The sequence below is a fragment of the Ostrinia furnacalis genome, unplaced genomic scaffold (assembly GCF_004193835.3).
Source record: "Ostrinia furnacalis isolate ACB-3 unplaced genomic scaffold, ASM419383v2 OfSCF0399, whole genome shotgun sequence".
In the NCBI taxonomy this organism is placed as follows: domain Eukaryota; kingdom Metazoa; phylum Arthropoda; class Insecta; order Lepidoptera; family Crambidae; genus Ostrinia; species Ostrinia furnacalis.
The window spans coordinates 80696-94403 of record NW_021130638.1 but is presented as its reverse complement, the minus strand read 5'-3'; the positions used below and the strand labels follow the sequence as shown (position 1 = coordinate 94403).

At 35.0% G+C, this 13708-nt stretch overlaps 1 protein-coding gene across 1 annotated transcript in view; it reads left to right on the top strand.

Annotated features, from left to right (window-relative positions):
• The first annotated feature begins 847 nt into the window (after positions 1–847).
• Positions 848–13708, top strand: part of LOC114363898 (transmembrane protease serine 12) — a 28435-nt gene continuing 15574 nt past the window's right edge. Inside the window, exon 1 of the mRNA XM_028319778.1 lies at positions 848–1060. Coding sequence (XP_028175579.1) covers positions 988–1060 — 73 coding nt within the window. The 5' untranslated portion in view covers positions 848–987. The remainder of the gene's footprint in view (positions 1061–13708) is intronic.

Genomic DNA, 13708 nt, shown 5'->3' with positions numbered 1-13708 from the left:
TAAAAACTTATTTCAAGTTTTATAAACTTCTATAGTGTAACAACTTTATAGTTTCACAAATTTTCACAAATAATTAAGATCTCAGATTATTATAATTGCAAATGAAAGCTTAATTGTACGTACATACAACTAATGACCTTTACTTCCCCTATTGATATAAATTACTCGGCTAATAAAGTAAATCATAATACATAAGTATGCATAATACGAATAAAATGTTTAATACTTATTATAATTACAAGATATACAAAAATGTTACAAAAAGGATAAATAATGTAATAGGCCGTATAATGAAGTATGGACACTTCATAATTATCATCACTCGTACTATATATGCATAATTATTAGCATATAATTACACAATGCTTATGCATATTGTTAACAAGGTGTGCAAAAGATATCAGTTTTATTTTTCTGAAATTTCCAATCACGAATGTAGGTAGGTATATAAAATAAAATGTTCACTGAAATCTTGACAAGACCGTCATTTAGTTTTGTGTATCATAAAAATTATATCTAAAGTTAAGCTTTATCTAAATTGATAACAATCTTTTATCTTTAGACTTTAGAGGGGCAGTCCTTGAACAAATAAATCTTATTTCTAAGAAAAAACATTATTTTACCACTAATAAATTAGTTAGAAAACATTAATATTTCCCAAAGTCTCAAATCACAACCGAAACATCGCAGAATAGTCTCCTATAGACTCCGTTTTAATGCAAAAACAGCTTCCTTCCAACCTCAACTTTGTAGCTAAAATGTTACCGACCCCACCGATGCATTTTCCCAGTGGGGATCAGGCGCCGGCGCACCGCGGAAAAAAGTAAAAACACTATCAGCAGTCAATAACGGCGCGCGCGCACCGCGACTTTTTTCCTGACATTTCTAATTCGGCCACCGCGTCGCGCGGACGTGTCAGTTGATGGAGCACTTTTACTAATCGGTTGTGTGATAATGTGTCGTGATTGCTGAAAGTTTCTGTCCAAGATGGCGCTGAAAAAGCGCTGTGTTGTGCTTTTGTTGCTGTCTGTGCTTCTGGCGGAAGGCTACAGTCCGAGAGGTAAGGCTTATATTAGTGTTTATTTTTCAGATTTTATTTAGGCATTTAACACCTCATAATATGAAAGAAGAACATTGGACATTAATGCCAAAAAAGAGTTTATTTCAATTTATAAATTAACGGTTCATCCCTTAGCCATTATAAAGCTCTCCTAATGGTAAAATGTATCGTGTTTACATCATAAATATTTGAATAATTTAAATTGAATTTATAATCGCTTATTTCAGACAACTCATATCCATATCTTAAGCTCAATTTTTTCATGAGCTTTATCATCACTTATTCTGAAGATAATCAAAAAGCATGCAGGCATTAATACATTCAATATCCTTTTCTACAAACATAATATTTTATCACCGAACTTTATCGTAATACACTCGAGCTATTAGTAATTAGTCTTCTGACTACTAGTGTTTATATACTAGTGCAACAAAATATACCATTTTAGTCATAGTGAAGTGCTTTTGGTAGAGAGTAGAAATGATCATTAAATCAATTAGCAATCAAAATAGATCTAAAGCTATTCCTGCAAGTAACTTATACTGACATTATTTACATCCAAATCCTTCAAATATCGATACCTTTCTCTCAATACACCATTAGATCACGCCTCGCTCCTGGAGAACTGTTTCTTACGTAAACGATATATAGACTAAGAGCTGGTCAACGCCAGACCTACGTCATTTTATAAAAGCTAAAATTTTGTCAGCGTATGCTCCCAATATAGGATATAATGTTGGTGAATTATGAAGTATCGTAAGTCTAACTTTTACGGTGGCTTTTTCTGTATATTCAATAGACTGTAATTCTACTAACGTTATACCATTAAATCTGATTTTTATGTATAATAATATTTGGACAATAATTAGAAGTATTTTCCCCAACAGCCAGACAGTTTTGACAGTTCCAACTCCTCACCAGACAGTTTTTTTAGGGTAGCTCCCAAAGCCACCACGACCCAAACTTCATAATTCATCAACATTATATCCTATATTAGGAGCATACGCTGACAAACTTTCAGCTTTTATAAAATGACGTAGGTCTGGCGTTCACTAGCTCTTAGTCTAATAGTGCTCCAATGGACAAGCGCTCGACGGCAAACTGCCTAAGTCTTACTTTCGCGTTTTCACTTTTTATCGGATAACAATAATCCAGGATCGTAATAGGCTCTGGCGGAATAAGACGTTTCCAACTCACCGCAGAATTCAGGGTTGGCATTGAGGAAGGATCCTCAAGTTAAATTTAAAATAAATTATTAGTACAATAGGCCTTTTTCAGGCACATAAACACGTGCCCATATAACTTGCCCTACTACCAAATGTGAATTTGAATACTTAGGCCCAGTTTTTTGATTCATAGTTATAATAACCAATAGTCAAATTTGACAGATGTCAAATGACAAGTGGTTAAATATCGGAAAAAAATGTTTTTTGAACTATGGTTAGCTTGACTTTTAGTACATTTTTGAACTATTAGTTTACATTTTGTTAATATTTAACCATTAGTAGCAAAATTTAACAATTAGTTATTTTAACTATTAATCTGCGATTTCCAACTTTAAACTGCGATTTCCAACCCGCCTGCCAAGCGTGGAGATTATGGCAAAACCCTCCACTATAGTGGAGGAGGCATGAGCCTCCTATGATCCAAACTCCTGGACTATGAAGTCCAGCAGTGGACTGTAAAGGGCTGTTGATGAACTATTAATCAAAAAACTGGGCCTTAGTGTGTAATCAAAAACACCTCCATCGATCGACCAAATCTGTAAATTGAAAATGGTAGCCAGACATCTTCGGTAGGTATTCTTCAGACAATAATTATCATCGTTACCATCATTTACAAGAAATCAACCTTATTGTATTCCACTATCATGCAATTTTTATTCATGATTGTGAAGTTAAGTGAAATTAAGTTTTATTTACAATTTTCTTTACGACAAAAAAACATCCGGTATAAAACAAAACTTTACACCTACTAAGTTACGCTTAACTTCTAAGCTCGCTTGAAAAGCTTTAGTCAGTAGTTTACACTAACAAGGCAATCCTTTACAAGTAAAGAGCATGCGCAAAGATTCGATGCTTATCTCTGTTATTTAACGTTAAGTAAGCTCTTAAGTTAATTTCATCATGTTTAGAAAGTGGACAGTGAGAAACAGTAGTTGTTCTAAGGCTGATCGTTATAATTTTGAACCAGCTTTAGGCTATTTCCAACTATCTATTATTTTGATTTTACGGCTGTCTCGGTGGTTGGCGTCTTGTGAGTTTGATCCCCGCATAAACATTAGCTGAGCCTGACTTTGTTCGCGTTAAAATAGTTTGAATAATAGTTTGTGCAACATTTTTCTTTACCGCTCCTGTATTTAATGTAGAGCTATATAGCCCAAAGCCTTCCTCAATTATCGGCTTGGCTATCGAATACAAAAATATTTTTTCAAATCGGACTAGTAATTTATTTTCTGAGATTAGCGCGTTCAAGCTAGTTTTCGATCTAATATTGATTTGTTAACGTTCTACTAAAAATACAAGTTTCAATAGCCCGTGAACTCATCAAAGCAATTTATTTGTTATGATTTTTTACCACCCTGAAACATTTTCAGGATGAAGACTCGAGAACATTGTGTTTATTGCATATTGCTTACACAAATTACTTCCTTTTTGATATAAACGCTATTATTTTTTGTTTATTTAGACTTAGGCTTAGTTAGTAGGACACACACTGGGACACACACTAGACTTAGGCTGGGTTGCACCATCTACTTTAACTTTGACAAACTTCAAAAATCTGTCAAACTCCATACAAAAATCACCGGTTGTCGTTATAGTTACGGTCAAAGTGACGTGGTGCAACTCAGCCTTAAACTCAAGCTGGATTGCATCATCTTACTTTAACTTTAACAAACGTCAAAAGTCTGTCAAGCTCCATACAAATAACACCGGTTATGGTTATAGTTACGGTTAAATTAAGGAGTTGCAAGTCAGCCTAAAAGTGACCAAGTAAATACGACTAAAACAGTGACATTAGTTCTAATATTTAACTTCAAATAAAGACAAATAATAGCTTGTATTTACAGTGAAAGCCCTGTACATATAAATCCTACGGAAGAACCAGAGTACCTACTGCAGACATTATATTGTGACTATAGTGTATTATGATAGCTATAGTTTCTTCGGCACCTGTTACTGGACAGAATGTGCTGGTCACGAAGCATTGTACCGATTTTGATGTAATTGATTTGGCTGTTATTGCGTGTTGGCATCCCGTGTGGCTATTTTCAAGTTCAGTTCAGTATAAAATACGTTCATGAAATGTTTTTACCTATTATTTAAGTAACATCAAAAGCGATTGATGCGAAAATACATAGTCCGTAGACTGACATATCTAAGTAATATTACAGACCTTTAAACTTATTTTTTGTGAGATACTCATTCCATAAGTAGATGAGAAGGATAATTAAAAGAATACAAAAAATAACGTAAACTGTAACTATAAAGTTGCAACAAACTTGTAGTATAAAACATGCGGCAAATACTAATTACTTTTACAATTAGATCTTGATTATTGACACTTAATCGGTGATAGACTTTCAACAATCAATATTGAATCGTTTAGACGTAATCGATCGATTTTACCCATAAATCTCAAGCAATCACAAAGCCTTTTATGGACAACAACATCGTTCAAATTACAAAACCCATAATTAACTTTTTTTAAAAATAAAACTGACTTCAAATGCGTGAACACAAAAAAAAAACTAAAAATTAAAAAATATTGCGTATAAAAAAGTTCATCCCCAATTTTCCACCCTTGGGGGTGAAATATTTTCTTCAAATTCGCATGAAACCACCCTTTTGATAATACCTATTCAACAAAAAAATAATCGTTCAAATTGATTTATAATCGGCGGAGATATTGCGTATAAAAAAGTTCATCCCCAATTTTCCACCCTTGGGGGTTGTTTTTTCTATTATTAAATTTAAATGGGACCACCCTTGAGGTATTACCTATAGGNATCGGCGGAGATATTGCGTATAAAAAAGTTCATCCCCAATTTTCCACCCTTGGGGGTTGTTTTTTCTATTATTAAATTTAAATGGGACCACCCTTGAGGTATTACCTATAGGCCGAAAAAAGATTTGTTCAAATCGGTTCATAATTGGCGGAGTTATCGCGTAACAAACATAGAAAAAAAAAACATACGGGTCGAATTGAGAACCTCTTCCTTTTTTGAAGTCGGTTGAAAATGCGTTACAGGTATTACGAAACTGCTTTGTGAGGAAAGCCAACAAGAAGACCACCCGATCACAACAATATGACGTCACGCTATTGACATTTTTTTTGGTTTTGAACCATTCGACTGTGAAACTACTGATTTGCGCCTTTTCATTGGCTCGTGGTTAACTTGCTTCTGGAACGTTTTGTTTTTATTTATTTTAGCAATTCACAAATTAAGTAACAAAATACATAAACAATTCAGGGGAATTTGGAATTAAAAAATCATGACAAATACAATCAACCCACGAAACACACGTCGAAATAACTACAAAGTCAACAGAAAACGTCAATCTTATTGTAAGAAATACTAATCGTGCAATAAATGAAAGTGCAAAATTAAATTTTTCTTGAAAAAAACTAAACCAATGATTATTTTGTTCACTGACGTCAGAACAAAACTCAGCCTGCACATCAACATAAACAGAAAAACGTAACTAAAAATGTAACGTAACGAAAACAGTTATTATTACACAATGAAGGCCGGTAATATTTCCTGTCCATTATTAGGTAAGTTTAATTCAATTGTGGTTTGAACAATTTGGGCGCGCTCAATCAGTGCAAAGTGGCATGGACCCGCCGATTCGATCCGCAAAAAATGACCGTTAGCAAATTTGAAACATTTCGTCGAATTTCTAAGATTCTATCAAATCATTGCTGTGATTGGATTCACTTTCACACTACGATAGTGTTGTTAATGGAAATACAATGAATTATGTACATTCGTTTGCTGAATGCAGTTGAGGAAGCAACGATGGAGCGGGAAGTGGAAAACATTTGAAATTCAAGTGGATAGGAGTGGAGGGACAAAGTTGGCATTTGATAGATATTTGGAATTTAAATTACATAGAGTGCGGAAAATGATCAAAATATCCGTGATGGAGTTCCTAAAGCTTTCATAGCACTTTCTATAAGTTGAGATGCAAGCCAAGAGCTTCCACGTTGTGGATAAAAATGTGCACGAGCACTAAACACGACAATTTAATTGACTTTTATATTACAAGCAAATGGGTCTCACAAGAACTAGAGTTACAACAGAAACTACAAATTCATAAAATTCTTGATTCCATGAAAACAATTTTTCATCATAACATTGTGTAACTAATATAGTATACAAGAATAGCGTATAGTATTGCAGTAAAAGTGAGAGTAACGTGAGTGGATCGCAACCTTGACCGCTGGCCAGCTGCGTATGCGCATACAGGGTGTATGCTAGGGCTGCCATTTACAAACACATTACTAGCTTGAAGTCTTGTCTGTATGGCATTATGTCTTTACCTTTTCCTGCAAAAGGATTCATAGACCAAAATAGGTTAAGATTTCCAAAAATCGAATCAAAACAAATGAAATCGCATTTGTATCAAAATAATATGGAAAAACAATTGAGGGGTAGCGACCAATAGCGATTTGGGAATGTCCAAAGAAAACTTCATCGACTTTTTAATGATTACGTCACAAAATTACTGAAAGAACTCTAGAGTGTTAAATTGGCAGTCTGGTGCGTCATTATTTGCGTTAGATAATAGTTATTGTGATAGGTCATGGTTTGCTAAAATTCAGTAATGTATTGGACTTCGATTCAATCTTAAGGTAAGAAAAGTGTCCAGCATTTTACTACAACACATTTTAAAGACAGAATTTCAAAAAGAACATTGAATTTTACAGAGCAGTCTTTTTATCCTTCCTTAGACAAATATATCAATGTATAAAAACGATGTCAAGACCTCGACCTGATTGCCATGTCGAACGCCTGATCTAACAGGTTTAGACTCCATATTATTTTTGTGACTATTAGTACTTATTATTATTCTGTGCTATTACTAATACTATTTGTTACAGACCACATAACAGAACTATTGAACAAACTTACAAATTGACATTATTAAACCAATTAGCATACATATTGTTCTCCAATCCATATCTACAATGGCTGACGTTTCTCCACTTCACAGCCCCATCATTTCCCTGTTAGAAGAACCATAGGAAAAGTGGATTGTTTGTAGATCTCCGGAAAAGTTTTTATTTCCTGCGTATCGATTCAAACACGCACTTTCAATGATGATCGATTGATTTTATGGCTTTTTGCTGCGATTGTCACGCGCTTGTACTACTGTGCTATGATCGATTTGTACTCGATATTTCATTTGTACGATTATCTGGTATTTATGTTTTAAGGAGAATACAATAGATTGATGCTTCCCCAGATTTTTAGGTTACACTATAAATAAGAAAAAAATTAGGACCTCTTTTTTAAGTCGGTTAAATAACAGTTTAATGATTTTCATAGGCCACAAACTTTACGACACATAGTTTATTGACATACATCTAAATATGACTGTTTTTTTATTTCTTCCAATGACTTTAATAAATGAATTCTTTATTTTTATAAGTAGGATTGAAGGAAGGCAGTGCATGAGTATTCGGAATCTATGATGTCCAACTCTAATTTATTTAACCAAAGCTTGCGCAGCTTTTTGACATAGATAGATAGCATATAAATCAAATGCATCTAAATACAAGAAGTAATTGATTTACAACAAAAAACTGAAAGTGGTTTGTGCAGAATCGAGAGTAGAATCGATTTCGCTGCTTAATGTAAGTAGGTTTATTATTATTTGAAACTAAAAAAAACATGCCCAGCTTAAACGTCAAATGGTGCACAGCTCAGTTCATGCTCTATAGTAACTAACACTTACTGAGTAAATAAGCCATAGAGCTACAAATCAAACATAAATCAGATACCTACAACAGGTAATCATAGAGTTGATACAATCTTGAATAATTTAGCGCAAAAAGAAGATTATAATCATTACAAGTACCTACTCGTACTTACATCTAAAAGAAGTGTCTGAAATTGGACCAGCAACAAAAACAATGAAGAAAAATACTAGTTAGAAGCTAACGATCGACTTCCCTTCATTGCAAAGTAGATACAAATGACAAACAAAGGTAGACCTTTTAGAAAAAGACATTGAAAGTCAAAGTCAAGTTCCTTTATTTGTATGGACTATTAAAAATAGATCAAATATTAAAATATAAGACTAATAAAAAAAATAGTTTTGCTCTTATGGAGCCTTCACATGTCTCATAATCTTTTTGCCCTAATTCAAATAGGTACACCATTAATTGATGTAATTAGATAAAAAGTATCCTACCATTCAATCAACCTAAGACGTCCTTTTTGAAGCTCTATAGAGCTTCAAAATGCAAATGCATGCAATCGAACCTACGTCCATCTTTTGAACCTCTTTCAATACTTCTCATTTATGATAATCTCACAACGCAATAAAGTAATATTATACAAATATTAAATTAATACATTCAGTCGCCATAATATCAACACTTCACAGGTTCATAACCCCAGTAAAATGCAATACAATACTGCGGAAAATGTAAAGTATTGAAATAATAGCATCCGATGTAATCCACTCGAGTAATTCTAGATGGCATTTTCGCGACTTTCTCCCGGGTCACGGGTTCGACGCTCGCCCTGAGCGGAGGCAAAACGATTGTTTTTGTTATAGATTTTAATCAATTTACTTAGTAGGTTCTTGATGAAAGATGAAATGTTTGCTAGCGGAAATAATTATACCCTCGTTAGGAGAAAATAATCGAGATAGAGGAAGTAAATTGATGATCTCTTACATAGCAACACTGATTTTATGTGTTTGAATAATAATACATATTGTTACGAATATAATGGTTGTCGCCACCTATTGTAATTAACTGCAAATTAAATATCATTAAATCATTGAAAACATTTTTTATTTCATTACATAAAGTTATTTTCATATAGCAATATTCGGTCAATGAATTCATAAATCGTAAATAGTGTCCATATCAATTGGTTTTACACTTATATTTTAGTCATACTTATTTCAATTATTTTGATAAAGTAAAATAATTGACTATACGATTATTCCATGTACAACTAACTACAACTATTAGTATTCTACGATAATAGTAGGTATCATATTTACCTATAATTTATTCAGACGAATAATTTAAAGTAAATAAAGTCAAAGAAAATTAAATACAGCATGCTCTATTTGGTACTATCATTATTTCATAAATAAATCAGCAATAACTTCACACAGTTCGATATTCTTGTTGAATTAATAATACTGTAATCATTATATCACTTTTAAATTATGTCGTAGTGACAATAAATCATGAATCATTATTAAAATCTTGATTCAAGTTGTAAAATTCAATGAAAATGTAATAATAGTAGTTAACAAGTAGATAAGACATCAACGCGTTAGCTGCATGAATAAAATATTTATTGCGCTGAAGTGAATAACTAGCTTTCCGCCCGCGGCTTCGCCCGCGTTGAATTTTGTCTGTCACAGAAAAACTTTATCGCTCGCGTCCCTGTTCCAAAAACCGGGATAAAAACCATCCTATGTCCTTTCCCGGGACCCAAACTATCTCTATGCCAAATTTCATCAAAATCCGTTCAGTGGTTTAGAAGTGAAAGAGAGACATACAGACAGACAGAGTTACTTTCGCATTTATAATCCCATCCCAACTAATATTATAAATGCGAAAGTAACTCTGTCTGTCTGTCTGTCTGTCTGTTACGCTTTCCCGCTTAAACCTCGCAACCGATTTTGATGAAATTTGGCATAGAGATAGTTTGAGTCCCGGGAAAGAACATAGGATAGTTTTTATCCTGGTTTTTGAAACAGGGACGCGCGCGATAAAGTTTTTCTGTGACAGACAAAATTCCACGCGGGCGAAGCCGCGGGCGGAATATTAGTATAGATTCGTTAGTTCGCGGTTATGTCTAATCGATTATTACTCGATATTTTAACTGCTGTAGCAATTATTTTGTAAAGCGACGTGCTGACAAATTGAACTGTCCAGTTTATTAGCGATGTTAGGCCGTGTACACAAGAGTATGATGTCATTATTTAGTTGTGAATGAAAATAATTGATGAATACTTTTAGACATGCCTTTATGAATCGTGTTTGTTAGCCGAGTTGTATATTGTTACAGGCGTGTTTAACCCTCCCATAGAGGAGGGTGGAATTCCCTCACCCTGCGCACTTCCTAGGCGCTATCACTCACTCCTACCTACCACTGACTGGGTACTACTAACTACTAGTGAATGAAACACTGTCTTGAGGTCAACTGAATTCAATTCTTTATTGCGTCCCGGTTATATTTAAAGGCCGGGCAAAAAATCTGGACACCGCGGGCTAATATTTTGCACATAAAATACAAGAGTCATCTATTGGTAAAACTATGTAAACTTAAACACAAACATAACATGTGGTGCCATCTAGTAATACAACAACGAACTTTAAACTAACTCTTAACAAGGCGAGTTCACTAACTGGGTATCAGTATAACTTTAGGAGCTGCGATAGGCGTCAGATAGGAATCTTTAAGACTTAAATCCAAATTAATTCACCGGATTAATAGGACTTGGGCGTGCCCTAAGTCACAAGGGGCTATTTTTGCCTTTGCCGCTTTTTTCTTATAAGGTTCGTAGAAAAAGCTTCCTAGAGACAGGACCACTTGAATTTTGCCATTATAACTTCTTTAGTTTTAGTAGGTATAATGTACCTATCTAATTAACTAAAACACCTTTTTACTGTCTCAAAGTAGTGGTAGGGTTAAAGTAATACTGAGGCGTGTAAAAGAACTTTATAAAAGCCTACTTACGGGACTATTCCCACCTCTCGTTCCCACCGCTGCAACTCCAGGCAAGATCTACAGCTTGACCACCAATAAAAACCCAACCAGTGCAGGTCAAGTATTATAAAAGCCTAATTTCATAATTTGAGCCTACTTGTAACACAAGCTTATTTAGCTTAACACGAGGGGCTAACGGGACTATTAGCAATACAAATTGCTAATAATCTTTAAAAAAAGTTGGATTGTTTCTACAACGATATAGTTTTTGATCTGATAATATAGCTTTTTATAACAAAGCTATCCTATACAATGTTTAGGTACACCAAAGCTACAATCCACAGTGAGTCCACAGCCCAACAATAGTAAAAAGCCTTAAAACTTACGCAAGTCGCTCAAGCACGTAGCGTACGCCGCGGAATGCATTTTCACTGCACGTGCCTTTGTTTTGTGAGGTATGGCCACTCGTTCATTTGTAGATTGCGTAATGATAAGCTTGAGCTTTAAGGCTATATTTCACCGGGACACCATGGCGGCGCAACCAGTCGCCGGTTATCAACAAAATGTATGCAGCTTTGCGCAACCAAACGGACAGCTGTAGGCCTAAGATGCGCGCCGTGATAACTTTTATCGACATCAAAATGTATGGGCAAAATCGATAAAATGGCGTAATAACCGCTTATCGCGGCGCGCATCTTAGGCCTACCGGTGAGTAACTCTCTATAGAGCTGTATACATTTTGTTGGTAGCCGGCAACTGGTTGCGCCGCCATGGTGTCCCGGTGAAATATAGCCCTTAAGCTCAAGTTTCATAATGGACGTCTACTAATTGTGTTTATTACGAGTGCTATTTGAATACATGACCAGCGTTTTAGGAATTTGTTACTTGTAATAATGGTTGTGGGACTTTTTGTGAATGTTATAATAGAGATAATGTACGTACCTACACACGGCCACAGTGTTAACTACCCATTTCTGTTTTTGCTCTCGCTCTCATCAAATGGTGATTCTTTGCGATAGAACGAGACGACATGACCGGCAATGGGTAGTTAACACTGTTGCTGACTGTACATATCTCTTAACTTTAACCTATATAATTCGTAACTTTAACCTATAGCCTTGTGGTCCAATCTATGTAGATTGGACCACAACTATTTCAGAATTAAGATGAAAAAAGAATTTTCTCCCAAATCTGAGAGCAACTGTTTTAATAAAAAAGGAGTGTTAGTTTTTCTATTTAACTATAAGTTCTCGAGTGAAGATCACTGGTTGGAAGACGTAGTATGGGTAGGCTCCCCCTAGGTAGACCGACGATCTGGTAAAGATAAGATCGCGGAAAGTACCTGATGCGGACATCGCAGGCTCGGTCGTTATGAAAATCCTTGGGGGCCTTTGTCCAGCAGTGGACGTCATTTGGCTGAAACGAACGAACTAAAAGCTTTTGCTGTACTGCTTGACGTAAGCCTACCAAAGCCACAACTTTTTTCATTAAGAGAGTGTAGCATTTAGAGTAGGCGCACACCGTTGATTTTTAGTTGGCCGATAGGTGTGCCCGATTTTAAATTGTATGAAGAATCGGCCAATGCCCATTGCCCATACTGATCAACTGCCCGACTAAACTATCGGCCGACGAAAAATCAACTGTGTGCACCTACTCTTAACTTGATTTACAATAGTTGGATATTTTAGCAGTAGATTTTATACTTAATTGAAAAAGGATGTTTTAACTAGTGGCGTGCTAAATATCACAATCATTAAATGTTACAGTTATATAATACAAGATAATGTACTAAGTTTACTGTCCATTACATCCTGTGTGGTAATACTACAGCATATCTAATAATGTCCATATCTATTGGTACATTATGTTTTCCGCCTTCCGCTTTCCCGACTCTATGTAATAAACGACTTACATCATAGCCCCGTAACGACTATACCGACTATACCGCCTGCGGTTGGATTCGAACCCGCACCACGTACGGTGTTACGTCACTGTGGTATATCCTCGACCACAAATTAGAGAAATGGAGTGGACGGTGGCTTATGTAAAGCACGGACGTTTTGTTGGACGTTGTTGGTGGAAAAGAGTTGGTTGGACAAACTTATTTCTAATCGGGTAATGTAGTGCATTATCATCATCATCATTATCAACAGCCCTTTACAGTCCACTGCTGGACTATGAGCCTCCTCCACTATAGTGGAAGGTTTTGCCATAATCCCCACGCTTGGCAGGCGGGTTGGAGATCGCAGTTTAAAAGATTGATGTTTTTCAGAGAGCGCTGCTGCCCGTTCTCTGTTTGATGTGTAGGCCCTAAATCGCCTCTTAATACACCACACTGTAGAGCATTATAATAGCCACAAAATATACATATAATTATAATACTCATGCTTTACATCTTTCTTCAGTTTATACACCTATAAACCATTATTACAATTATACAAAACCAAACAACAGATAACATAAAATAATAGAAAATGATCCACTTCAAAAAATCCTACAACATAGTAGAAGAGTACAAGATAGATTAGTAAAGATTTTTCGCTTCTCTGTTATCAATTAGGTACCTATCTATTTTGAGTTAGATACAAAATGTAAGTGTACACATGTTAAATTATTATCAAAACAATTATTTGTAATAACATTAGTCAAAGTGAGTAATTCGTGTTGTAAACAATCATCGTCTAAATGAATAATCGTAAATCAATTTTAAATGTACAAATAACTATTTACATATC